Below are 27,540 nucleotides of genomic sequence, written 5' to 3'. Positions count from 1 at the left end.
TGCAAAAACTGTAAGTTGTTTGGAAATTGGATTTACTTCACAGTGTATGACATTTAGGCCAAAAGCAGGGCTACGATGGAGTCAGGGAGCCTTGCTCCAAAGCCCTGCTTGTGCTCCTGGTGGACGGTAACGAGAGCCTGATGCGAGAGAGGCATGAAGAGAAGGTGAGTGCAAGAGACTCACTGAGGAAAGGATTGGTAATTATTGTGTAATCATTTCACGGGATAAACACTTATCAAATCATCATGCACACCTCAGACTTACACTGTCATGTCAGCTATAGCTCAATAAATTTGAGGGAAAAATAAGAAATAATAGGACTTAGGGAGACTGCTTGGATATTGGGAGGTACAGACCATAGATCTGTAATCCTAGAATGTAGGTCTGGCTGATTGGAAGTGTGATACATGAGGTAGTCAGTCTTGCTTGCTTGCTTGCTTTTTTTAAAAATTGTGATGGTTAATTTTTTTAAATTATGTTTAGTTATGTTAATTCATTTTTAAATTAGGATTTAGATGCTTTATTTGGTTTCATATTGGAAACATTTGAGTTCTTGAGACATCGTTCAAGTTTAGAATGAGAAAGAAAATGAAAAAGTGAACTAGGTAAACCAAGCTTCATGTGAATAAGATTTAATAAAATCATGACTCAGAAATCTAGTGGGGATATGTCTGAGGTGAATTCGTGGTCTTCCATGCTTTAGTTTTTTTTTTTTTTTTTTTTTAAAGACAGACATCAAGCACAATTATTCATTAAATGAAAGTTAGAAGAATAATGAAAGAAACCAAAAGTAAGATGGGAAAAAGGAAATAAAGATAAAAGCAGATGAGCATTAATTAGAAAATATAAAGAAGAGATCGTTGACAAAATGCTAGTTCTTTGAGATAAAATAAATTACGTGTGTATCTCGTTAATCTGAACAAATAGGGAAGTACAAGAAGAAAAAATATAAAATCTTTCATTTATTTTTATTTTTTTTAAACTTTTTTTTTTTTTAAGGTTTTATTTATTTATTCATGAGAGACACAGACAGAGGCAGAGACAGGCAGAGGGAGAAGCAGGCTCCATGCAGGGAGCCCAACACGGGTCTCGATCCTGGGACTCCAGGATCACACCTTGGGCTGAAGGCAGACGCTAAACCGCTGAGCCACCCAGGCCACCCTCTAAAATCTTTTAAACCATATCAAATTGGTTTTGATCAAATTGGTTCCCTATCAAATTGGATGATAATAATCTTAAAAAACCTAGTAAACAATTTTGCGATCATATAAATGACTATGTTGTTTTTAGATGAGGTAGGCCAATAGCCATGGATAAAATGTTCTGAGTAAAAATAGCTTGATTCAAAGGCTATTAAAAAAAAAAAAAAGGTACTCCAAATCATTTTATAAAACCAGTGCAGCCTTGATTCTGAGACCTAACAAAGGTAGTGCAAAATTAAATGCTCTCATATGTGCCCTCTCTCTGTCATATACACAAATGCTCCTCTGTAGGCCAATCTATCTAACTTATATTCTAAGTACAAAAATCCTTAACAGAATAGTAAAAAAAGAATCTCACCACATTTAAATATAGCTTTCTGTTAAGACCAAGTAGGATCTTTCTTCTTTGCAGGACTATAAGGATGCCAAATGTGTCACTCTGTTAACTTTACACACCCTATTAGATCCCAGTGGAACTGCCAGATGATAACATCGACAACTGTCTGAAGTGCATCTCGTGAGTTCATCATCTGTGCCTAAGAAAAAGCTCCGTGAAAACTAGGACCACAAAGATCTCCTTGACATGCGAATATCTCAAAATCATACTTAACTGTAAAATGTTAGAGATGATCTTACTAAAATAAGCTGAACACAGATGTCCGTATAATCTTACATTATACAAGTTCTTATCAGCAAAAATAGATCAACAGACCAGAAAAGGGGAATGGCTATGAGAAAGAAAGAATCAAGACCATTACTATTTTCCGTTATCATCACATCCCTGGAGAATTACAAAGCATGAATCTTAAAACTCCCGAAATTAATGGAATTTGACAGAATTACTGAGTGTGGAATAAGCATTGGTACAAATCAGTACACATTCTTATATCCCAGAAGTAGTTACCAGTTATGGGACATGAAATGCCTCTCAGAACAATAAGAACAAACAAAATATGCAGGGAAATCTTTAAAAAGTGTGAAATAACCATGTGTTAGGGAAAATAAAACGACCAAATGTTACTGATAAACCTTAACAGGGATCCCTTGGTGGCGCAGCGGTTTGGCGCCTGCTTTTGGCCCAGGGCGCGATCCTGGAGGCCCGGGATCAAGTCCCACGTCGGGCTCCTGGTGCATGGAGCCTGCTTCTCCCTCTGCCTGTGTCTCTGCCTCTCTCTCTCTGTGACTATCATAAATAAATAAAAAAATTAAAAAAAGAACTAAAAATCTAAATAAATGGCAAAATGTTATAGTTCTTTAGAAAACCCGAATATTGTAAAAGTTTCAATTCTTCCTAATTTATAGATAATGCATTTAAAAAAAATAAAATGTAGCAGGATACTCCTTGGAGAATAAATGTGTAAAAATGCCTGGAAATAATTTTAAAAGAATATTTATTAGAGGTGATTTGCCATTTCAAGTAATTAAAATATTATATAGCTACACAACTAAAACTCTGTGATACTGTGGTACAAATCAGATGGTAGCATGTAGAAGAAAATGTAATATATATATATATATATTTTTTTTAGAAAATGTAATCTATGATAAGGTACCATTATCAGTCAGAGAGAAAAGGCTGAATTCAATATTCAGTAAGTAGTGTTAGGATATTTTGGTTAACTATTTGGAGTAAATGAATTTGGATTTATATTCTAAATATATTGCTCATAGAGTTCAAATGTGGAAAATCAAATCATATTAAATATAAGAAAAATAAAAACTACTGTTTTTTTTTTTTTATTAGGATGGTCTACTTAAACTTTAAAGCAATGTAAGAGATCATAAAAAGTAGATTTCACTATTTTTAAGAAAAGGTACAGTGTAGCATGGTGACTATAGTTAATAATACCATACTGTATATTTGGGAGTTGCTAAGAGAGTAGATCTTAGAGGTTCTTATCACGGGGGGAGAATGTGCCTGCGTATAGTGGTGGATGCTAACTAGACGCTGTGGCGATCATGTTGCCACATATACAAATATTGAATCGTTACGTTGTACCCCTGAAGCTAATAAGTTCCGTGTCAATTATATCTCAGGAAGTATGTCTAAGGAAAAATATGAAACAATAAGGAGTAACATATTTCTAAAGATTTTATTATTTATTTATTTATTTACTTATTTATTTGAGCGTGAGAACACAGGAGGAGGGGGAGGGGCAGGGAGAGAGAGAATCTAAGCAGGTTCCATGCTGACCTTGGTGTCCACTCTGGGGCCCGATCTCAGGACCCGGAGGTCACGACCTGAGCCACACCAAGAGTTGAATGCCTCACCGACTGAGCCACCCAGGCCCCCCTTGGAGTAATATTCTTAATAGGCAAATAATTCATACAAATTAGTGAAAAAACACCCAACGCCCTGGCTAAATGAGATAAATGGACAAAATCGGCCTGGCGATGTTCAAAACAAGAAAAAACTAATGATTTGTCACTAAACGTGACAAAACGTTTTATTTTCCTAACAGTCTCAGATTTGTACACTAAAGGCATACCTATTTCTTTTTTTTTTTTTTAAGATTTTTTTTTTTTTTTTTTTATTCATAGAGACACAGAGAGAGAGAGAGAGAGAGGCAGAGACACAGGCAAAGGGAGAAGCAGGCTCCGTGTAGGGAGCCCGACGTGGGACTCGATCCCGCGTCTCCAGGATCACACTCTGGGCTGAAGGCGGTGCTAAACCACTGAGCCACCTGGGCTGCCCGACATACCTATTTCTTAGAGTTTTTTCACCTTAGAAAAGTTTAAGAAAAGTTGAACATACTCGGTATTGACAAAGTGAGGTATGATGGGCATTCTCAAGCCGGGTTGGTGGGAGTACAAGTCAGCAAAAGCACCTGGAGAACAATCAGAGATATGTGTGTCCGAAGCCTTCAGAATCTTCATGACCATTGACCAGTATTCCACTGCTGGGGCTCTGTCCTAAAATCAGATCGACAAATAATTAGAATTGACACATATTCGTACACAAAGATGTTGATTCAAATATTATTATTTTTTTTGCCATAACAGCGAAAATGAAAACACTAAATATATATTAGTATAGGGTGGCCCGGGTGGCGCCGCCTTCAGCCCAGGGCGTGACCCTGGAGACCCGGGATCGAATCCCGCGTCAGGCTCCCTGCATGGAGCCTGCTTCTCCCTCTGCCTGCGTCTCTGCCTCTCTCTGTGTGTCTTTCATGAATAAATAAATAAAATCTTTATATATAATACATATATATATATATATTAGTATAGTGGTTCAGTAAGTCTTGATACTTAAGAAAATGAAGTATGTGACCATGCAAATGTTAGGAAAAGTTTCTATTGAGGGACACCATATTATGCGCAGATATTTTCACCCGTTTTCATTTAAGATAATATCTATATAATAGTGTGACTATTTAAAAAAAAAATCACAGGAAAAAATCCAGGAAAAACATATACTGATGTATTTAATAAAGATTGTCTTTGTGCTGGGGTTGTGACGACCATCCCTATCTTTGCGTTCTTGTCTGTACGTCTCAACTTTTCCAGAGTGGACATTTATTCCCTTTATGATGAGGCACATTTTGTCAGTGAGGGGAAATCTACGGGTACGTTTTACTGGGGTTCAGAAGATTCTCTGTAGGGTTAGTAACCTTAGGCCGTCAGGGCTGCCCCCCTTTACGCTACGTGTGACGGAGAGAGTGGCCGCGCGTGGGACAGGGCGCTCGTGACCCTCCTCCCGAGGCCCGAGCCACTGCCTCCCTCCCTCCCGGCTCCCTAACGCATCCTGAATTGAAATTACGCTTCGCTTCGGCAGCCCTCTTTGCCCCTTGAAGGAAGAGGGGGTATTTCATTATACGTCCCTGCGTATCTTTTTGTGTCTTGTCCTCTCTTCCACGTTTCCTTCACAGCCCTTTGCAGGATCTTGAAGCGTGAAAGTATTCCCGTGCAAGTGGGTCTTACCCTGTCCTAAGGTCAAGACCCACTTGTTCTGTTAATTTCTTGCTAATAAGTCTAAAGGCGTCTGTCGCATGGAGGAGAGCCAGCAAGCGAGAGCCCACGTGTAGTAAGTTCAGATGATCTGTTCTTGCTCATGAATCTTGAAATAATTTCGTGATTCCAGGTCAGCCCCCCGGTCCCAGAGGGTGCCTCTTTCTGGGGGCACATCTGGCCTCCTGTGGTCGCCGGGACCCTTTGTCCCGCTCTGGGTTAACCTGTTCTCCCGCTGGGCCAACGCGGAGCCTGCACACCTGCTGCGTGATGAAGACCAGTGCACCCTCCGGCAGGACGTTTGACAGAGCCAACCCGGGATGTGGTGTCTATCTCAGGGAGCCTTGGATTGTGGAGCCAAGATGATTATTATTATGTTTTAAGATTTTATTTATTTATTCATGAGAGACACAGAGAGAGAGAGGCAGAGGCAGAGGGAGAAGCAGGCTCCATGCAGGGAGCCCGACACTGGACTCGATCCTGGGACCCCGGGGACCCCGCTCAACCGCTGAGCCACCCAGGCTTTCCCCAAGATTATTTTTTAAATCATTAGAAAGAAATACCAAGTATAGTATATGTAGTACTGTCTACATCATACTATACTATACATGCTATACTATGGAGGAAATAGAGGATTATTCAGGATTATTCGAGCATTTAACCCGACCATATATATCTGGGGTTAGAGAACATCGTTAGTCACTTTGCTATCAACTACTGGAAAATGCAATTAGTAAAAGGAAATAGTGAAATACAATTAGTAAAAGAAAAGAGCGATGGCTGACCTTTCGTTCTCACTTTGTGGTATCCCCCCTTTCCTCCCCTGTCATACTTTACCCCTGTTTTTCCTTGTTTCTGTAGGTTCCCCTGCCCCCACTTCTCGGGCTGCGGAACAGACCATTCTGAACCCAGCGCCCCCCACACTTGGTAAAACACTCCAACTGTGCTCTGTTTTGCAGTATATTCATCAGTGACTCTTTCACTGTTCCCGCAAAGCCAAGCAAACATATGGCTGTTTGAAGACACCGTCTTAATCACCGGAAAACTAGCGGGTAAGTGCGACACTCCTGGGCGCGGAAGGAAGACCTTCGGGTGACCGTGGCGAGCCCTTCGGTTGCGGGACTGTCCTGCTTCAGGAACGAGTCCGTGTTGGGTACGACGCGGAGAAAACCCCGAGTGGTCAGGGCTGGGTGGCCCCGCTGTAAGCCGGTCTGAAGGGGTGGGGACGGGGCTTTGTGTCGCGGGGATCGCTCTTTGCCGTTGGGGCACCGCCACCTCCCACCCCTGCCTGAATGGGAACGTTTGGCTTTTGGACACGTCGCAGAGATGCTCAGCTTCAGCTTCTTTCCAAACCACACGGCTCCCAGGGCTCTAGAGGTGACCGAGGTTGGGAAAACTTTGGGGCGCTCGGATTTGCGGCCACCACGTCCCTGCCTCTGGCATTAGACCTGCCGCCCGAGTGGCCGAGGCCCGAGACCTCGAGGTGTCTGCTCAGCAGGTAGGACTTGCCTGCCCTGCACAGCCCTGCACAGCCCTGCACGGCCCGCAGGGAGGGCAGCGGGGCCTTACCTGGGGTCCGGCTCAGGCCGCGCCTCCTGTTTGGCTTTACGAGCCACGAGAAAGAGCCGCAGCCCCCCTCGGTGGTCCTTAGGGGGGCCCTAGCATCGTGTCACTCTTACTGCACTTTGTATAAAACCTCTACAGATGGCCACGATTTCTCTTTTTTCTTTTCTTTTCTTTTTTTTTTTTTTTTTGTATTGGGGAATTAATGGTTAGGCCTAAAGCATAGTAGGAATGACCGGTAGAGGCAGAAAATGTTCGAAGTGGAGTCCAGTAAGTGTCGTGGCCAAAAGACTTGCTTGGGAAGGCTCGTGCTCAGAAGCTATCTCGTTTATTTCTAAAGTTTCAAAAAAGTTAAAAAAAAAAGTATTAAAATACTTTATCCCATGGAAAAAATTAGACTTGGGCATGATTAATTTTGGAGTCATTTCCTGAAGACAGGAACCGACTCCCCTGCTCTAGAAGCCTAATGCGTTTAACGGAACCTGGAGCCGCTGGGCGTGCTGGGCGGTGGCCGTCGGGGCCGGGGCCGGGGCCTGGAGCCCCGAGGAGGAGGCAGACCCTGGCTGCAGGGGAGGCTGCGGGCCAAGCCGCTGGGCCTTGGTGGAAACCCCACCCCCCCCCACCTTGCAGTCTGTTTCGGTTTTGAGGCATTCCCCTTCCCGAGCTGTCCTCTTCGAAGCCCATTTCCAACTGTGATTCCCCCAGAATATATGAAACAGGCGGGTACGCACGTGTGCACGTGCCGCCCTCTGCATTTCGCGAGGCCACAGGGGACACCTGTCGGGGAGGCGCGTCCTCTTGAGGTCTTACAAGTCCCCTCCTCCTCCCGCCTCGTCTCCCTGGGAGGTGAGCCCGGGGGAAGCCACGCCACGGACGGGCTGTTTGTGCAGGGCCGTCTACCCGCAGGAAACCCCCTTCCCAATCCCTCATCTTCCCTAAAGTGTTTATATGTTTTCTTCCAGGATTTGACCAGAAAGGTGTCGGGTTTGCACGATGAAAAATGCGTTAGGTTTTGAGTGTATTTGTGGTGAAGTGAGCAGGAGACATCAGAAACCTCAGGAACGTACAGAACCTTAGGGAAACTTAGCCACACGTTTCACTTAGTGTACGTGTTTTCAATTGTTAAGAAATCGGGGGCTTCGGCACAATTAAGGCACATAATATATATATATATATATTTTTTTTTTTTTTTTTTAAGTTTTTGACTTTGTATCTGAAATGGCTTCAAATACAGAAATAATTTCAAAATACAGAAAAGTTGCAAGAATAAGAGACCAGTCACCCCTGTAGACCCTCTACTCCGATTCCCCCGTTGAGAACACTTGATCCCATCTGCTTTACCGTGTGTATCCGTGCTCTGGGTGTGCTTCGGCTCTGTTTGCTTTTTTCCTGAACCATTTGGAGGGAAGTTGCACGTGTCGTGGCCTTTTACCTCTCAGGACTTAAGCAAGCAATGCCTAAGAATAGGGATATTAAAAGGCCGTGGCAGCGAAATTAATGTTGATGGGATGATTTAACCATCCACTTCCAGTTTTGTCCACTGACTTTTTTTTTTTTTTCCCATTCCAGTGAAAGGTCAGGAATTACATTCCGTTTTCATGTCTCAGCCTCTATTAATGTGAAACTCAGGACACCTGTTTTAAAAGGATCAGGTGTAGTTGGTATCTGTAAAGCGATGGGTTGGAAGGTATAAGATTATAGCCTCAAACAGTTTAATCAAACAAGAAAAATATAAATGGGTTGTTTCTATTTACAGCCCTTATTTCCCAGGTATTATTTTTCTAGCTTCGTATGTAAACTATACGCTGATTTTGAGAAATTATCTTATGTTTCATTTATCATGTGTTGTCCAGTAACTAGAAACTTTACATTTAAAATTCTAATAATTTAACTGATTGCTTCTGTCTTTTTTTCTTTTTCTTTTTTTTGCTTCTGTCTTTATCAGTAAGTGACCTTAGGTTCAAAGCAATAGTTGATGTTTTTGATAAGTTTTAATGATTTGAGAGTTGGCCCTGAATTGTTCAGAATGCATTGATTATGGAAGCATCAGTATTCTCACCGAGTTCAATTAAAGGATGGTTGACGTTACTAACGTGAAATAACATTTATGGATCGAATACCTGCCGTTTTTGGTTGGTTGCAGCCCTTTCTGGCAGGCGCCGTTAACTCGACTCCTGTGACAGAAATGAGACCCCAGTGAACCATCCGGGCTGACGTCAGTATGTGGTTTCCTACTGGGACACCCCAAAAAAGGGGGAAGTTCTGTGCAGGAGCATGAAGCGGTTTCTCGGGTAAAGGTTCCTTGTGGGATCTAAAGGAAGGAGGATTTCTTATTTATTTCCGTTCTGAATCTAAGATGATAATTATGAGATGTGAAGGCGTCCTAAAGCAATGATGCTCTGCTTAATACGCATTTGTCTGTTTGTTAATGAAGTTTCCTTTTTTCCAGATGCCAAATCTCAACCAAGTGTTCAGTTTTCAAAAGCCTTAATTAAACTACCCAACAACCACCACATTAACAACGTAACAGGCTATCTCACAGTCCTACAACAGTTTTTGAAAGTGGACAATTTCCTGTATACAACTGGAATTACCCTCAATAAATCAGGTATTATCTCATTTTTTACCTGCTCTGTATTCACAAGGAAGATTACGTAGTAGGGCTGCTTATTAAGATGTTTGGAGGCGATTCCCTTTTACCCAATGAAAGAAAAGTTGTACCAGAATACGCTGCATACCTTCTATCGGGTGAATGGAAAGTTTAATGTGCAGGATGTTTCTTTCCAAAGGAGGTAAAGGAGGTATAGACGATAGTGATACATTGTATAACTTTGCAAGTTAAATGATGTATTTAAAAAATGAAAATCTGATTGAAAGAAGCGTGTACGTGTTTTGATAATCCGACCTTCTATTCAGTCTTACCGGGTCAATTATTATTATTTTTTTTAAAGATTTATTTATTTATTCATGATAGACACATAGAGAGAGAGGCGGAGACACAGGCAGAGGGAGAAGCAGGCTCCATGCAAGGAGCCCGATGTGGGACTCGATCCCGCGACTCCAGGATCGCGCCCTGGGCTGAAGGCAGGCGCCAAACCGCTGAGCCACCGAGGGATCCCCCCGGGTCAATTATTAATGAATAATTGTCGGACATAAAAAAGTTTATAGGTCAAGCAATTTGAAGTTTTTCTATTTGTATTTGATATTTGAAGTTTTTCTGACGTATTTGATATTTCCTGAGAGTAAAATGATATATAGGTATTTTAGAGCAGTTGACCCTTGAACGATGTAGGGTTGCCTCCCCACCCTGTTAAAAAATGGTGTTAAATTTTGATTCTCCAAAAACTTAACTGCTAAGAGCCTGTGGACCAGCAGCCTTAGCAGTGACAGTCGATTAGCACTTATAGGTGTCCTACGTGCTACGTACTGTATTCTTACAATATTGTAAATCTTGTAGCACAAAGAGTGCACGTCTGTTCCCTGGGACAGCCTTTGCTGGCTTCCTTCTTGCTCGCTGTGCTCCCCCACCCCCTCAGCACTGGGGACTTACCCCCAAGCTGTCATCTCAAGGTCAGCTTCTTGAGGAAGCCCATGGAAGATCCCTGCCGGAGTTCTCCAGGTGCGAGTTACAGGATGCTCCAAATAAAACCGTGTGCGAGAGGGGGACCCGCAGACCGTGTGGCCGAGGAGGCTTACGTTGCCCCGGAGGCTTCATGGGGACGAGACTCTCGCTTCAGTGAAAAGGGGACCTTAGATGCCCTCCCTTCCAGCGTTCCAACTGCTTTTTTTTAATTTATTTATTTTATTTTTTTTTATTTTTCCACCTGCTTTTATTCGGGGACGTTTCTGTTATCCCGAGCGTTCCGCTGACATTGTAAAAGTTCTGGAGCAGTGCTGTCGGATGGGAGTGTTTCTGTGCTCTGTCCATCAGGTCATATGGACACCTATGACATATGGTGTCATATGGCAGCTCCTGCTGCACGTGCCCGTTGGGCTCCGGGAGTGGGACTAGTGCACCCAGGAGCAAAAACACTCCTTTCCTCGGAGTTTAAGGCGGCACATGGTGCAGGTGGTCCTGTCCTGGATGGCTTAGGCCTGGAGTTCCGGGAGCATGAATGTGGTGGTTAAAGCGGCCTCCTTCTCATGGTCTTGTCGTCTTTTCCCCTTGTACCCTCCTCCTCTCCTTCCTCGTTGAGTTGGCCTCATCCCAAGTGGTGTTGGCGTGGTGCTCTTATCAGCTTCGGCTGCGTGGACCCCGTGAAGACACTGACGGCGTGGAGCTGGGGGTCGGGGTGGAGTCCAAGCAGTCACCCCAGAAAGCCATGGGCAGCCCAGCTCAGCGGTTGAGCGTGGCCTTCAGCCCAGGGCGTGACCCCGGGGTCCCAGGATCGAGTCCCCACGTCGGGCTCCCTGCATGGAGCCTGCTTCTCCCTCTGCCTGCGTCTCTGCCTCTCTCTCTCTCTGTGTGTCTCTCATGAATAAATAAGTAAAATCTTAAAAAAAAAAGGCATGTTATAAATCATATGTATAATCATACTTTAAATAAGACCTTAGGCAAACAGTATGACCAGGTCTATTAATCCCACTTTCCTCAATTTCCAAGCTCTGAAATCTAAGTGATGCTGTAAACACATAGGAGTCCAAGTTTCATTCATTCTTTCGGTGATGCTGTTAATCAGAAGTGTATCACAGCTTATTACCTTTACACCAGCTGACGATATCGCTGATTTTGTTTCATTTTTTGTCAGGCCTATGAAAACTTGCATTTTGAGTGAGAATGTGTTTTACACAAGGTAACTCAGAGGAGTAGGGCCTGGTCTGGGGTTCTAGGACTTGAAGCAGATGCTCTCGGAGGCAGGAGAGATGGGGTTTTAGGCTCCTGTCTGCCTTGAGGACGCGATACAGTAGAACCTTCCTGTGGGTAGGACACTAGTGAGATGTGCTTTTGTTCTCGTCTTGTTGTTTTTTTAATATTTATTTATCTATCTATCTACCTATTTTTTTATTTATTTATTTATTTATTTATTTATTTATTTATTTATTTATTTATGATAGAGAGATAGAGGGAGAAGCAGGCTCCATGCAGGGAGCCCGACGCGGGACCCGATCCCGGGACCCCAGGATCACGCCCTGGGCCTAAGGCAGGCGCCAAACCGCTGAGCCACCCAGGGGTCCCCTGTTTTGTTGGTTTTTAAAACGTTGAATTAGATTCCAGTGACCTTAAATCACATGACTCTGAAAGAATTAGGTCTCTAGGCTTATATTGATTTGTCGGGTTGTATAACCTATACTTAGGATATGTTGTAAAATTCTTTAATGAGGATCCAGTATCTATGTGATACTGAAATGGGCAACCCTAGGTGACTAAAGGAATTGGATATCTTAGGCCCGTATTGCTTTGTTATTAATATGTAACTACAGCCTCTGTTGTACATACGGTTTTAATAAACCGTCTTCCTTTTTAGGTTTTGAAAGCCTTGAATTGACTCCTCTTGCTGCAGTATGTGTGAAAATATATTCCGGAGGAAAAGAATTAAAGGTGGATGGCTCTACTCAAGTGTCCCTCCCGCTTCTACATACAAATGGCGTAAGTGCAGGGGATCACGTACCTGCCTGGACGTTTGATATGGACATAGGTATGTAAGCTACGTGAAAACGTGTTGAATATTTCCCTTTTGAATGTTTGATCTAAGAAATATGTTTCTGTATTACTGTTAAATTTTTTTTCAGCTTTATTGAGGTATAATTGGCAACCTTTAATGTTTATCACAGCCTTAAAATTTAAGGGGTCTTATTTAAAATATGTTAAAATGTGTCATTTATATTTAAATGTTTTATCTTCAGTAGAGCATTAAATCAGTAATGTTGCAATTTTAAGCACTTTAAAATGACTAAAGTTGGCCCGCTTTGATTAATGTAACTGTGGGGAAAATGATATTAATTATATTACATTTAAAAAATAGCATTATTTACTCACATTCCCTTCCTTTTTTTTTTTTTTAAAGCTCTATGCTGGACATGGGGCTTAAACTCACAATCCCGAGATCAAGAGTTAAGTGCTCTATTCACTAAGCCAGACAGCCCCCCCCCTCCCTCCATGCCTTTTTAAACATCCCTCAAGATCTTTTTTTTTCTTAATAAATTTTTTTTTATTGGTGTTCAATTTGCCAACGTACAGAGTAACACCCAGTGCTCATAATCCCTCAGGATCTTGATCGGCAACATGAACTTGTATCTACAAGGTTGGTTAAGGCAATCCGAGAAACGTATGTTAATTTCATGAAAATAAATAACATCATGTTATTAAGATACAGAGTGGTTATTTAAAAAAACAAAACAAAATCCAAAACAAAAAACCCAGATACCATTATTGACCCCTGAGTTGTTTAGCCTCCTAAGTAGACGTACTTTTTTCCTCCTCTGCTTCTCTTGATATTGTTCTTGTGTCTCTATATAAATAAGATGCGAGTCTTTAAGTTACTTGTAACCCCCTCCAAAAAGGGATATGCTCCATAAATGTTTTGGGTGAGTCAAGATACAGAGCCCAGACAGTTTCACAGGACTTGATTCCTCTCATCTGTTTCCTCCGTGTTAATACCTTTCTGGGATAGGATTTGCCTTCAGAGTGGCAAGAAGGGTGGAAGTGCTCAGGCTTTTATACCCACCGGGGTTAAAGCCCAGTGGAAAGCAAGATCCTTTCCTAGTAGCGATTGCACAAACTCTTGGATTAACTGCAGTTTTAGAATGGAGTTTTCATGCCCATCTCAGAACCAGCCATTGTGTTCTGCAAACAGAATGTACAGATTCATTAAAAAAAAAAAAAGAAAAGAAAAGAAAAAAGGTACAGATTGGTTTTTAGGCTTAAGGTTGTGTGTTGGAGCCCCACACTAATGGGGATTGAAAATAGGGAGCCCATCAACCTTTAAAGGAGATTTGGAATGAGATTTCACTGTAATTAGAAGGGTAGTCAGAAAAAAACAAAAAAACCCAAAACCAAAAAAAAAAAAAAAATCCAAATAAATGTTCGCTATAAAAAGTGAATAATAATATACACACGTTTTTAAGAGAGAGTGGAAACTATATGAGTAAAAAAGATAGTTGTAGGGGAAAAAGTCTCCTCTCCGTGCAATTCTGCACTCAGTACTTCACTGCCGGTCACCAAATGCAGGGCGTGTTTTTCTCACACCGAGCAGTTCTCCAAGAGCTGGATGCCCTAAAATTCTATTCCATTTACATACTATCCACCTGGGATTAGCATCAGATCCCACATGTTAAGGACTCAGTCCCACAGGATTGTCGCCTACCCCCACCTCTGAGGCCAATTGCAAGTCCAGTTTGTCATCCATGCTTCTGACCAACTGGCTAGAAATTGGAGGTCCCCATGACCGTCTCCTGAACTTTGATATCTGCTAGACCAGCTCACAGGAAAACAATTTACTTACTAGATTATCAGTTTATTATTAAAGGATATAAAAGGATATCCTCTCCTCTGGGTGCATCACCCTCCCATCACTTCCACGTGTTGACTAACTGCTTTCTGAACCCTGTAGTTCAGGGATTTTTATATATATTATATATATAAAATATATAATATTTTATATATTATATATATTCATTATATAGACATGATCCATTGTCATTGACCATTGGTGATTGAACTTAATCTTCAGCCCATCTCCCTCCTCTCTCCGAGTGTGTAGGGTGGAGCTGAAAGTGAAAGTTCCAACCCTCTAATCACACGGGGTTTCCCTGGCAACCAGCACCCCCCTCCCTCCCAGGGGACTTTCCAAAAATCACCTGGTTAATATAGACTCAGATGTGGTTGAAAGTGGCTTGTTAGGAACCACAAGAAGCACCCTTTCCATCTTTTATCACAAGGAAACTCCAATGATTTTAGAAGCTCTGTGCCAGGACTAGGGTCTACGACCACATACAGTATATTACAATCATTAGATTAAAAGCTCTAAGTCCCAGAGTCTAGTCCATTTACCAGCAGTGTGATTCTGAACAAATCATTTATTTGGGCCTGAGTTTCCTAATTTGCTGAATAAAGGAGTTGTTTTAAAACACTTCAAAGAATATCTGTTTTGAGTTCTGATTTATGATTGTTCATCCTGACAAAGGCCTTTGTCTCTAATGTACCTTCCAGTAACAAGTTTTTTGAATTCATCTATCAGGTATAGGTAATGCTGAATTTTAATGTGACTGTTTAAAAACCAATAAGTTGATCCATTTCCATCAAGTTTGTCTTCCTTATTAAAAACACTGTTGTACATGTTGTAGATTTACTGTGCATTGATAAACCAGTGTACAAATATACACTGAACTTCTAAAAAGCTTTGTCATGCTGAACTTTATGAAAGATCTGGGTTTTACTGAATTCTTTTCTCTATGGATGGCATTTTATTAGATCAGATAGCATATAATTTATTTTTTTGATTTTTGTTTTTTTTTAGGTAGGCTCCACCCTGGGCCAATGCAGGGCTTGATCTCACAACCCTGAGATCAAGACCTGAGCTGAGACCAAGAGTTGGACACTTAACCGACCCAGACACCCAAGCACCCCAGATCAGATCGCATCTTTAAAAATATTCTTAAGAATCTGGTTCTAAAAGAGCCATGCCCACAGTAATAGACCGGAAGAGTATTTAATAAAAAATTAATGAGACTGTAAAGCAAACATTATGCGTTTAATCAGAATTCCAGGACAGGTGACAAATAACCACTTACTCATAAATTTGGATTTCACTATACACATCCTTACGACTTATCCCAATATGCCCAATTTAAACATTAGAGCATCATGATTTTCCCAAATATGTGTCCTTTCTTAGTTTATTTATAATGATTTTATTTCCTTTAGTCATAACAAACATTCAAACCATTCTATTGTAGGTATTATAATATGCACTATATGTATATTTTGAAGATTTTGCTTATTTATTTAGAGAGAAAGAACACGTGTGAACATGGGGGAGAGGTAGGAGAGGGAGAGAGAGAGAAGCTCAAGCACACTCCACGCTGAGCGCAGAGCCTGACGTGGGGATCTATCTTACAACCCTGAGCCAAAGCCAAGAGTCGGATGCTCAACCGACTGAGCCGCACAGGCGCCCCAATATGCACTGTATTATGATATAATTATATATTATGATATAATATATAATGTATATTATCCCATGATAATGTATTTCCAGAGTTTTCATGATTTTTGGAAGAGTCCCACAAAGTATTCTATACATAACGTCAGCAAACTCCTATCTGTCAGCGCTAAAGCTATATAATCTAACTGATTGGTATTTTTTACTTGCCATTTTAGGTGCTTGGGTGAATCATGGCCGGGGAACAGTCAAGGCATATAATAATCACTTAATTTGGACGTACGATGCACCACATTTGGGTTATTGGATAGCAGCTCCACTTCCAGGAACTAGAGGTACTGTAAAGATGAAACAAAAGTAATTTGAAAAAAAAAATCCACATAGTCAAACTGGAATTGATATCACCAGGTCTTGATTTTAATTCTAAACATTGCCGCTTACCAACCGGATAATGCTAGGAAAAGCTTCTAGTCTCTTGATCTCAGCTTTAGGAAAAGATTAAGCTCAGTGAACTCTAAGGTCCTTTATACCTATGATGTCTGATGAATCTGTAAAGTATAGATTTTTGTTCAAGTCGAATGTCTTAACTTTCCAAGGATTCAACCCACATCAGTTAGAGCCTTGGGTTGCGAGCAACAGGAACAGATCTTGGATAATTACATGAAATATATTAGGATATAGAGAGTTCATAGGATCCCAAGGAAGGCTGAAGAACTAGATTCTAAAAGGCAGGGGTCCTAGGGAACCAAGGCAGCGGGCCTCCTTGACTGTCTTTGCAAGATTGCTGCTGCGCACGTGGCTGACTACGTTTTGCGGTCTTTTCCTCACACTGTTCCCTTGTTTTAGGGATGAAGAATTAGGTTGGCCTAGACTTGGGTCTTGAGCTCTCCCCTGGGGTAGGGGCTGTTGAAAAATTGTGTCCCCATACTGTTTTTAAGATAGGACATGTGATACCCCAAGTGAAGGTTGGCCTGACATCAGAACTGAAGGTGGGCGAAGACTAAGACTTGTCCGCTGGCAATGATCTGTTCGTATTCTAGGACAAATGAATATTTTATTTTTCCTGGATTTAACACGCTGTCAGATTATCTATAGGATTTGTCGTAAGGAAATCACACTTGCATCTTGAGTTGTATAAAGCTCTCAAACTCCCAAAATACTCGGACGTCGCATGCCGTAAGGTCTTCTAACCTATGCTGGTGCGGACTGGTGACGGCTCGGGCCTGCTACCGCTTGACGGGCCTTTTGGGCGCTCGAAGGCATCATCTGAGTTGCTTCTTGGCTTTCCCTGTTGCCGGCTTTGCTAAACCCACTTTGCAGCCTTCGGCATCTTCTTGCTCTTTTATCTCATTTTCCTTTTCTCCTTTAACCTGTGAGTTGGTTTATTTATCAAAACAAAACAAAGCAAAACCTTCACTTTAGTGAAGCGTTGGGGGAGTGAGGGTTGAATGTGTGTGTTGTTCCTACATCTTTTTTTTTTTTTTAAGATGTTTTATTTATTTATTCATGAGAATACAGAGAGAGAGAGAGAGAGAGAGAGAGAGAGAGGCAGAGACACAGGCAGAGGGAGAAGCAGGCCCCATGCAGGGAGCCTGACATGGGACTTGATCCCGGGTCTCCAGGATCACACCCCAGGCTGAAGGCGGCTCTAAACCACTGAGCCCCCCGGCCCGCCCAGTTCCTACATCTTTCATCACGTGTCAAGAAATTTCCTTTGGTTTATTGAGGGTCTTGGCTCCTGTCTGAGAGGCAGCTGCACCCTGGCTGTTTTGTGCTGGTCGGGGACAGCCCCCTGCACCCCCTGACCCAGGATGTGGGTGACGTTTTACATACGTTCGTTCCTCTGCAGCGTTCTAGCCTCTAACTGTGTGGCTGCCTGTTAATAATTTGAAGGGTCTCAGTTCTTTCTGAAAATGTCTTTTTTAATAGTTTCTTTTCTTTTCCATTTTATATTGGCAACCTCTGAATTTTAAACCATGCCAGGTAATGAGATGTTTTCTTATTTCAGTGAAACCAAAATTTAGTATTCTGATAGAAGAAACATGAGCCCTTAACCATTATGATCAAGGATCATAACAGGGACGTTGTCCCGGTTTTTGTTTGAACTTCGTGCTTATGAGATTATTTATTCAGAAACCAGAGGGTGGTTACTTTTGTTCTTCATGATGCAAAATATCCTGCAGTCGTGCCAGCTGTCTGTCCTTATTTCATTCTAGATTTGCAACTGTAATGAAATATTGATGAATAAGAGCAATTAATATTTAATACTTCAACTAAATCCAAGTGATTTCACTTCTATTAAAATAACCTAAGGAACATTTGCATTTCATATATATATATATAATTTATATATATACATATATAAATTACATTAAAGTTAAATTACATATAATTACATTATTACATATTACATATATTGTAAATGTATTACATATAATAGTATTACATATACTATTGCATATACATATACTGTAATAGTATTACATATAATTACATTTTATCAAATTACATGTAATTGCATTATATATATATAAATTACATTAAAGTTCTTATATATATAAATATACCTGAAACCAATTTATAAAAGATGACTATGAATTACAAAAGCTAAATAATTTTCTAAAGCAGGTGGAAGTTTTGTGTTAGCTTATACGTCAAAAGAGCTTTTGTGTGAATCAGAGTACTAAACTGCAAGTGTGGGATTCCCATTTAATGTGAATTAAGTAGCTTCTGGTGATGCTTTTGAAAAATCCACCTGCAAGTGCATCACGGTCAGATGAACATTATACTAGAAATATAGGTAGCTTTATTGTAGCTCTGGCTTTGCCAGTAAATATCTGGCTGAGCTTGAAAACAGGTACTTACCCATCTTAATATTAGTTTTCTTATTTCTAAATTGAGGAGTTGCGTATGATGATCTCTAATATCCCCCGCCCCCCCCCGATTTTAGATTATGAGTAAAATCACATTTTGTAAAATAAAAATTGGTCCTCCGATGGACTAGTGTCTGTTGTGCTAGAGCTACTTAAAATTCGGTTGATAATATACTAAATCTGTTTTTTAAGTTAATCTTGAACAGAATTCCTTGGAAAATAAGTAGAAGAAATTAAAATCAAGTAGTTTTTCATAGATTGCTATAGTAGACTTTAATAAACAGGTACTTACGACTGTTTTTAAATACACATTTAAATACACATTTTCAAATATATTTCACTTAAATATATTTAAGTGAAAATATAATTCTCTGCCTTTCTCTTTTTAGGCACGCACGCGCATGCACACACACACGGAGATGCGTACTTTTTGCTATTGTCATACATATAAAATTTGGGGGGAAACCCAACAGTATCAGCATCACATTTCCATTGGAATCCTGTGCAGTGAAAAGCTGTTAGCGTCACTCTGTCGGGGAAACATATGTTCATGTGCCCTTAGGAGAAGTTGAGTTTCACCCACTTATTCTCAAACTTCACTCCGTTGCAGCTCTGGATCCTGAGTAAGGATCTGCAGATAGAACTGTTCCCCTTTTTCTTTTCTCTTTGAAGGAATGCCCTGTTGCTCAGCGCGGCCCCCGGTTGTCCATCAGACACGATGAGCCCTTTGTTACCACTTCCCGGCTGTGTAGGAAAGTGTGGCCTGTTCTTGCATGACCTCCCAGTTTCATTCAGCAGCAGTGGTGTTCCTACAGCGGACACCTTCCGGCTGCTTCTCATGTGCTGAGCACCTGTGCTACCTTTTCAGTCCTTGCAACAACCCCCGTAGGTGAGACCTGACAGGAACCGAGACACCAATTTGCCCAAGAAAAAAAAAAAAAAAAAAAGGAGAAAGTTACAGAGAAATAAGTGGTGATGTTGGGGTTCGGGTGCTTCTCTAGAGGAAGGGCTTGCTCTACACTCACGTGAAGTCCCAGGGACGTTTCCTAAAGGCTCCTCAAGGCGCTGAAGGATCATGTGGGGATGGGGGCGGGGGGTCTGAAGGCTAAGGTAGCACCACGTACCTTCGTACCTTCTTCCCCTCTGTCGGTAGTATTTTCCTCCTTCCTCCCCACCACATCAGGCTTTATACATGAAGTCTCCTGCATGGAGGGGGGGGCGCTTTCTGTTCCTCCCCAGAGGGGGATGAAGGTGGGAGAAAGGTATATATTTAAAGAAAATTAAACTTTACTATTAAGTTTCTCTTAAAAAAGAAGAGTGAGCCTAGGATTCTGGCTCCAGAGTTTGTTGCATAACCAAACACTGCTTCTCCCAAACCCGTACAACTCCCATTAGTACTTTACTTTTATCAAATTGGATGATGCAAAAGCTAAAGGATCTGAAGACCTTGTGATCCTCAGTCTTTCCTGGTGTCCCTGGTGAAGCTGAAAGCCTCATTCTGGACATTTCTCACGGCAGAGGTTGCTAGAAATCCAGTTGTCTCCTCGTTCTCGTCACCTTATCATCCTGAGCACGTCCTAGGCTCGGGCTGAGAACCATCGGTAGCCTTGTGGTACACGGGGGCCGTCTTGGTGACGCCAAAACTGGCTGCCTCCTCATTAGTTGCCTTTATTTACGTGCAGAATCTTTAATAGCCTGCAGCTGATCGCCCCAGTGCACTAACCTGCCTTTACTGCAGTTCGGCAGACGACGGCCGCAGTGTGTATCCAAATTCTCACACGGGAAGGTAGACGGTCCTTTGTGCCTCGGCGTGGCGTCTTCTCCATCTGCAGGCCAGGCTGAAGGAAGAGCAAACCCCGAATCCTTCAAGTCCCCCACATTTGGATTCTTTCTTTCTTACCTACTTACCTTGGCAAATTGTTTTGAATGTATCTTTAAAACATCTCTTTAGGGGCTCCCGGGTGGCTCGGTTGGTTAAGTCTCTGCTTTCAGCTCCGGGCATGATCTTGGGGTCCTGGGATCGAGCCCCAGGTCAGACTTTTTGCTCAGCGGGGAGTCTGCTTCTCCCTCTCCCTTTGTGCTCTCTCTCTCTCTGTCTGTCTCTCTCTCAAATAAAATCTTTAAAAATAACTTATTTTTAAATTGCATATAGCTGGGAGGACTGGGTGGCCCAGCGGTTTAGCACCTGCCTTCAGCCCAGGGCGTGATCCTGGAGACCCGGGATTGAGTCCCACGTTGGGTTCCCTGCAGGGAACCTGCTTCTCCCTCTGCCTGTGTCTCTGCCTCTCTCTCTCTGTCTCTCTCAATCTCTCTCTCTCTGTGTCTCTCATGAATAAATACATAAAATCTTCAAAAAAAATAATAAATTGCATATAGCTAATGAGTCGACCCTCCCTACTAACATTCTATTCTAAAACCTCTTTGCACAGAAATATTTTCTCCTACTTTATTCTGCCAGATATTTTGCTACCGTACAACTTGGGTCAGTTTTGCTGCCTCCTGAAGCAAATTTCCCTCACTGTCTGGCCTGGAAGCCAATGTCAAGACTGTTGGGCTTGGCCTGGTTTTGTGCATCATTTGTTCTCCTTCCAGAACGTATAGGCTGAAGGAAGGGCAGCACTTTGGGATACACTGTCCATAATTAGAGGATCTCAGCAAGATGGCAGGGCCGTGTCATGCAGCCTTGGTTAAGGTGCTCACATTTCATTGAGCACAAGTCAACTGATGAAGCCCAAAACGTAGGGAACAGACGTTCCACCCACAGGGAAGCCCGCCATTGGGATGGGAACCACCAAACACAACTGTGTACACATACGCCTTTCCCAGAATAGGACCTGGTTGAAAATTTGATCTAAAATAATGTATTTTGGGATCCCTGGGTGGCGCAGCGGTTTGGCGCCTGCCTTTGGCCCAGGGCGCGATCCTGGAGACCCGGGATCGAATCCCACATCGGGCTCCCAGTGCATGGAGCCTGCTTCTCCCTCTGCCTATGTCTCTGCCTCTCTCTCTCTCTCTCTCTCTGTGACTATCATAAATAAATTTAAAAAATTAAAAAAAATAAAATAATGTATTTTCTCCATTTGTTTATATTGAAATATTTAGGTTCAGGTATAAATGGAGACTCAAGGGACATAACTGCCTACCACACGGTGTTTCTCACAGCCATATTAGGAGGAACAATCGTCATTGTCATTGGATTCTTTGCTGTACTTCTTTGTTATTGCAGGTAAGAAAAATACTACTATGTATAAACACAGAAAACTATCCAATTACAGCCTCATGTCTGTGTGTTCTGGGAATCACAAAGTATGAAAGTCAGTACTTGGATCTTTTCAAGATGTAGATTGAAATAAAAGAGGATAGACTCAACAGTGGCATTGCCTATATACACGCGTATCTTGAGATTCTTAAAAAAATGAATCTTCTAGACCGTAAGTTTTAAACACTTTTTGCCACCTCTTCTACTCCAGGGATAAGTGTGGTACTCCACAGAAAAGAGAAAGAAATATCACTAAACTCGAAGTACTCAAGAGAGACCAGACAACTTCAACAACACACATAAATCACATCAGTTCGGTCAAAGTCGCGTTAAAAGCCGAGGACAAGTCACAGTTATTTAATGCCAAAAACTCCTCCTATAGCCCTCAGAAAAAGGAACCATTGAAGGCAGAAGCGGAAGAAAGAGTTTCCATGGTAAAGACTCGGGACAATTTTAAGATCTACAATGAGGATGTTTCATTTCTATCCGCCAATCCAAACAGTTACTCGAGGAGCCCAGCACAGTCTTTGGAGCCCAGCGTAGGGTCCAAACAGCCGAGACATATTAACAGCAATCTGGCTTCATCTCTAGGTGAGGCTCAGGAGGAAAAGCGGTATCTCACAGGTAAGGAAGAGGGATACGGACATTCCCACATCCCCGAACAGCTTATGCATATCTACAGCCAACCCATTGCCATCCTTCAAACGTCGGACCTTTTCGCCACTCCTGAGCAGTTACCTACGGCCAAGTCAGCCACTTTGCCACGAAAGGGACAGCTGGTCTATGGCCAGTTGATGGAACCGGTCAGTAGGGAGAGTTTCACACAGACATTACCCAAAATGCCGGTGCATTCTCATGCACAGCCCCCGGACGCCAGGGAAGAAAAGATCCCACTGGAAGGCCAGCAGAGCTTGCCATCCCAGACTTCCGATTGGAGCCGGTATTCCAGCAGCTTACTCGAATCTGTTTCTGTTCCCGGAACGCTGAACGAGGCTGTTGTGATGACTCCCTTCTCATCAGAGCTGCAGGGGATCTCGGAGCAGACCCTCCTGGAGCTGTCCAGGGGAAAGCCGTCCCCGCATCCCAGAGCGTGGTTTGTGTCTCTCGATGGAAAACCGGTCGCACAAGTGAGACATTCCTTTATAGACCTGAAAAAGGGCAAGAGAGCCCAGAGCAACGACACGAGTTTGGACTCTGGGGTGGACATGAATGAGCACCACTCAAGCAGAAAGCTCGAGAGGGAGAAGACTTTCATCAAGAGCATGCATCAGCCTAAGATCCTTTACTTAGAAGATTTAGACCTGAGCAGTAGTGAGAGTGGGACTACCGTGTGTTCCCCCGAGGACCCAGCGTTAAGGCACATCCTCGATGCAGGGAGTGGAGCCATCCTGGAACACCCCGGGGAGGAGTCTCCGGGAAGGAGAGGCACCGTCGAAGACCTTGAGGCCAGTATCTCCCCCACCAGAAGAAGGGGCAGACCAGCACTAGCCAAAAGAGACAGCAAGACTAATATCTGGAAGAGGCGGGAGGAACGCCCCCTGATTCCCATAAATTAGCCCGTCGCGAGGGTGGCCGTGTCCCTGCCGCCTCACTTGGTCTCGCTTCCTGCACGTTGCTGGGTGAGCCTCCGAGGACGTGGAGGCCGAGCCGTCCCGTGGGCCCTGGACACGTCTCAAGGGGAGTAAATAGTAAACTGGCAGTTCACTGATGACAGACGAAGATACCAAGGGATGCTTTTTCTGGCCTGTTCGTTTATTTTTGCGGGGTGAATTGGAAGGATCCAGGAGTTCAAAATGTAAAATAGTTTCAAGACGTTAGTTCTCTGAAGATGTTGCTCACGTAGCCAACGTAGCCCTCTCTTAAGAATAACCGTGAAGTGTGTGCTCCCAAGGTGGCCTCTGCCTCGATGCTGCCCCCGCGGACCCTTCGGGACCGCAGCTGCGCTCCGGGCAGCGTCGCCGTGAAACGCTGCCCCGTGTGCTCCTCTGCCTGCAGGTGGAAGTAACCACACGTGTTTTGAATTGATGTTGCCCTAGAATGTAAAGGCCGACCACGATTCCCTGCTTTGTGTGAACAGCATGTGTGTCACCCCCCAAACGAATCTTAACTCCTGCAAGATGGGCAAGAAGCAACTCGGTTGTCAGAGAGGGAAACACCAGCTCTTTGGTTGTTTGGGATATGACTTCACAGGATAAATGATAAGGGGTTAACTTGTTACTTATAAGTCATCCTGAATTTTCTATTTTTCCCTGCTTCTATAGTGAAATGAGCTTAGCCGTCAAGGAAAACTTTTATCGATCTGAAAAAAAAAAAAAAAACAACAACAATCAAACACCGTATCTTGAATTTAACAGTCACTGGTACATGTAGGCTAAAATCAGCTTTAAGATATTTTTTTCTATTCCTTCCCCCCACCCCCAGTTCACCTGTTTAAAGACTTTTAAACTTCATTTAAAAAATTAATACTTTTGTGTTCATTAAGACCTTTCAGTTTATTAACAAAACACGTGAAACTAAAGGAAATAAACATTTATTATTTTTTTTAATGTCGACAAGCAGGAAAAGAAATTCTATTTCCCTGAGACTCAGAAACACCTTCAGAATATTAGGTATGTATCCAGATGTTTTTCTCTTGACGTTCTTAAAAGATGTTTTAGAAAATGTTTCAATTTAATGGAGAAGTAAGGGACGCCCAGGTGGCTCAGCGGTTGAGCATCTGCCTTCGGCCCAGGGCGTGATCCTGGAGACCCGGGATCGAGTCCCGCGTCGGGCTCCCTGCATGGAGCCTGCTTCTCCCTCTGCCTGTGTCTCTGCCTCTCTCTCTCTCTCTCTCTCTCTCTCTCTCTCCCCCCCTGCATCTCTCATGAATAAATAAATAAAATCTTAAAAAAAAAAGTCTTTTTAAAATCACTTTTAGCATTTGCAAATTTCTTTCTAGTTTTAGAAGTAATATATTCATGTCCTTTTCACCATAGCAAAGGATTCAGAATGAACACACTCAACAGCTGTTTTTAATTATAATTGTCTTCAACTCTGAGTCATCATTCATACGTCCTAAAAATAAAGCTCTTTGTTAATTAAAATCAACTCATCCCATTTTCCTTAAGATGTCCATGAAGGCAAATATCTGAAGCAGCTTCCCCTTTCCTTTGGGGGGAAAAGTAAAACTAAATGACTTTCTTTCTCATCTTCTTCTATTCAACATGGGAACCCGTGTTCGTTCAACATAGACAACCAAGGCGCATCAACAAGTTGAGAGAATCAACGTCGGTCCTATTAGCATTAGTCAAACTACACCTGGATAGTCCATGAAAGACAACAGCTTTTTTTTTCCCCCCAGGATAGTAGACTTCAGCCAGTTTTTTCCTAGAATTACTTCAGTTTTTCCTATAACACCAAACCTGTCAGATCATACTCCTTTCTGTATTAACCCAAAGAACCTAAAAACCTAGGTAAAAGTTTGCCATATTTTACCCAATCCATAGAAGAGAGAAATATTTGGGGTAATACCTAGGTTTAGTTTTTTGAGGAGGAGGTTTCTTATTTGTCTACAGAAAGAGGCATTAAAAGTGGCATACACGACGATGACTTGGAAAAGGTTACGGAGTTAGTGCTCTGCTGAAGTGCCTTTGATACAGACTTGCTTTATCGGAGGATATGATAGCATCTTTCTTTAATGTGCGTTTTCTTTCTGTTGGCCAAATTAAGCGGATGTGCAGTTTTTGTTCATTAAAAAATACAGACCTCGCGTTTCATGTTGGAACAATGAATTTTGCATGCAGGTAACGCTTGTGGGTTTTTTTTTTTTTTTTTTTTGGATCCAGTTTATATTGATGAATTATGGTGGAATGAAGCTAGAAACTATAGAGTAAAATGTTGTACTTCGATATATTAAGTTTATATTTTCCCCACCTTTAAATAAAACTGTTCCACCTTTTAGCTCGGTAATGGAATACACACGATAGAAGGGTATACCGTTCAACTATGCCACGTACTCATTCTCCTATAAAGGAAACGAGAAGATGTATCCCCAGGGTCTTTGCTAGAAATTTTTTTGGTTTCAGGAGAAAATCTTACTTTCTTTTATACGCTGCACATTCTGTTCTCAATGGGGAAGTATCGGCAATTTACCTTTTTTAATGATCAAAAATGTGTAACTTCTCGTTTGTGAGTAGTTCACAAATTTCCTGTTAAAAAGCTGAAGCCATCTACTTTTTCTTAACCCAAGTAATAATAAGCCGACGGTATTCACAACTTTCTTAAATTTTTAAATGGAAAACCAACAGTTTTTTGCAAATGTAACTCTTGGGAATTTTGATCACAAATTGTTAACATTTGTGGATCCTTTGTATATACTTTGGATATATCTTAAAAGCAAAATTATCCCTCAATTAACTGATGGATTCGTTTACTAAAGCACAGCTATATGTATTTTTGAATACATATTATGATCTTGAGACTTTATAAAATCAATTTTTATGGCATTTATGCAGTTGTATAGGGTTTACGCCCTTTTATAATATGCAGTATACCACGAAGGTCACAAATGTTGAGGAATAAAAGCACTTCTTTGCTTTGGCAATCATTTTCAGATCACTTTCTGTGTTTGGATCCTCTGATATCAATACATACAGAGTTTTAGGAATCCGTGGGTCAAATACTGTCCCTCAAAACTTCCCACAAAGGTGAAGCTCAAAGTTCGTATTCACTTGTAGGGAATGAGTCCTGCGTTCACCCATGTATTGGCACCGTAAAGAATTTGACCATGCTGATTTCCATCTCAGACCCTAAGTTGACGTATTGCCCTCTTGTTTTTAAGTATTTCTATCTTTTGTATTTCAACAGAGGAATCTCACATTTCACTGTATTTATTGCCATTATTACTATATTTACTGCTGAAAACTGTAACAATCTGAAGATTTGTAAAATGTTAAACATAGTTCATTAAAGATAATAAATCTAAAAATGTCCTTGATGCTTTTTTTTTTTTTTTTTTTTTTTTTACTTATTTTAGAGGGGAGGGAGGGGCATAGAGAGAGGGAGAGACAATCCCAAGCAGACCCCATGCTGAACCTGGAGCCTAATTCTGGTCTTGATTCCATGACCCTGAGAACACAACTCAAGTGGAAACCAAGAGTCGGACATTAAACCAACTCCACCACCCAGGCATCCCCTTAATATATTCTTTAATTTTGGGTAAACTACAAAAAATTCCTGCCTAAACTGTCATTTAATCTAATAAATAATCAATGATTACTTTTTCCATTATTACACTCCCGGTGGCAAAATGAATATTATTTGCATACCCTTTGTTTATATAATAAACTTGATTTCTCTCTGTATTTCATATTCTCCAAAGTTCACGTTTTTACTGTTAAAGCTGAGTATAGACAAATTATTTTTCCATTCAATGAAAAGACTTGTTAAGATAATGTGATAGAATGTAAAATAAAATTGTGGTACTCAAAATACCTGAGTGAGAAAATGATACAATATCCTCTCCCCACCTCCACTTAAAGTATTTGGACTTTAAACCTAACACAATATAATCACACAAAGGCTGTTCACACTTAGAGTGCTAGATCTCCTTCAAGAGC

The 27,540-nt window shown here is 41.8% G+C and overlaps 1 protein-coding gene across 2 annotated transcripts in view; it reads left to right on the top strand.

The window, feature by feature from the left end:
* FAM171B (family with sequence similarity 171 member B) overlaps positions 1–26,909 on the top strand; it is a 63,210-nt gene extending 36,301 nt beyond the window's left edge. For both annotated transcript variants that reach the window (XM_077883400.1, XM_077883401.1), the window contains exons 3-8: positions 6,110–6,202; positions 9,163–9,321; positions 12,179–12,349; positions 16,030–16,146; positions 21,787–21,910; positions 22,155–26,909. In XM_077883400.1, the coding sequence (XP_077739526.1) occupies positions 6,110–6,202; positions 9,163–9,321; positions 12,179–12,349; positions 16,030–16,146; positions 21,787–21,910; positions 22,155–23,499 (2,009 nt within the window). In that variant the 3' untranslated portion in view covers positions 23,500–26,909. The remainder of the gene's footprint in view (positions 1–6,109; positions 6,203–9,162; positions 9,322–12,178; positions 12,350–16,029; positions 16,147–21,786; positions 21,911–22,154) is intronic.
* The last annotated feature ends 631 nt before the right edge of the window (positions 26,910–27,540 follow it).

The sequence above is a fragment of the Canis aureus genome, chromosome 34 (genome assembly GCF_053574225.1).
Source record: "Canis aureus isolate CA01 chromosome 34, VMU_Caureus_v.1.0, whole genome shotgun sequence".
Taxonomy (NCBI): domain Eukaryota; kingdom Metazoa; phylum Chordata; class Mammalia; order Carnivora; family Canidae; genus Canis; species Canis aureus.
This window is presented reverse-complemented; position numbering and strand designations above follow the sequence as displayed.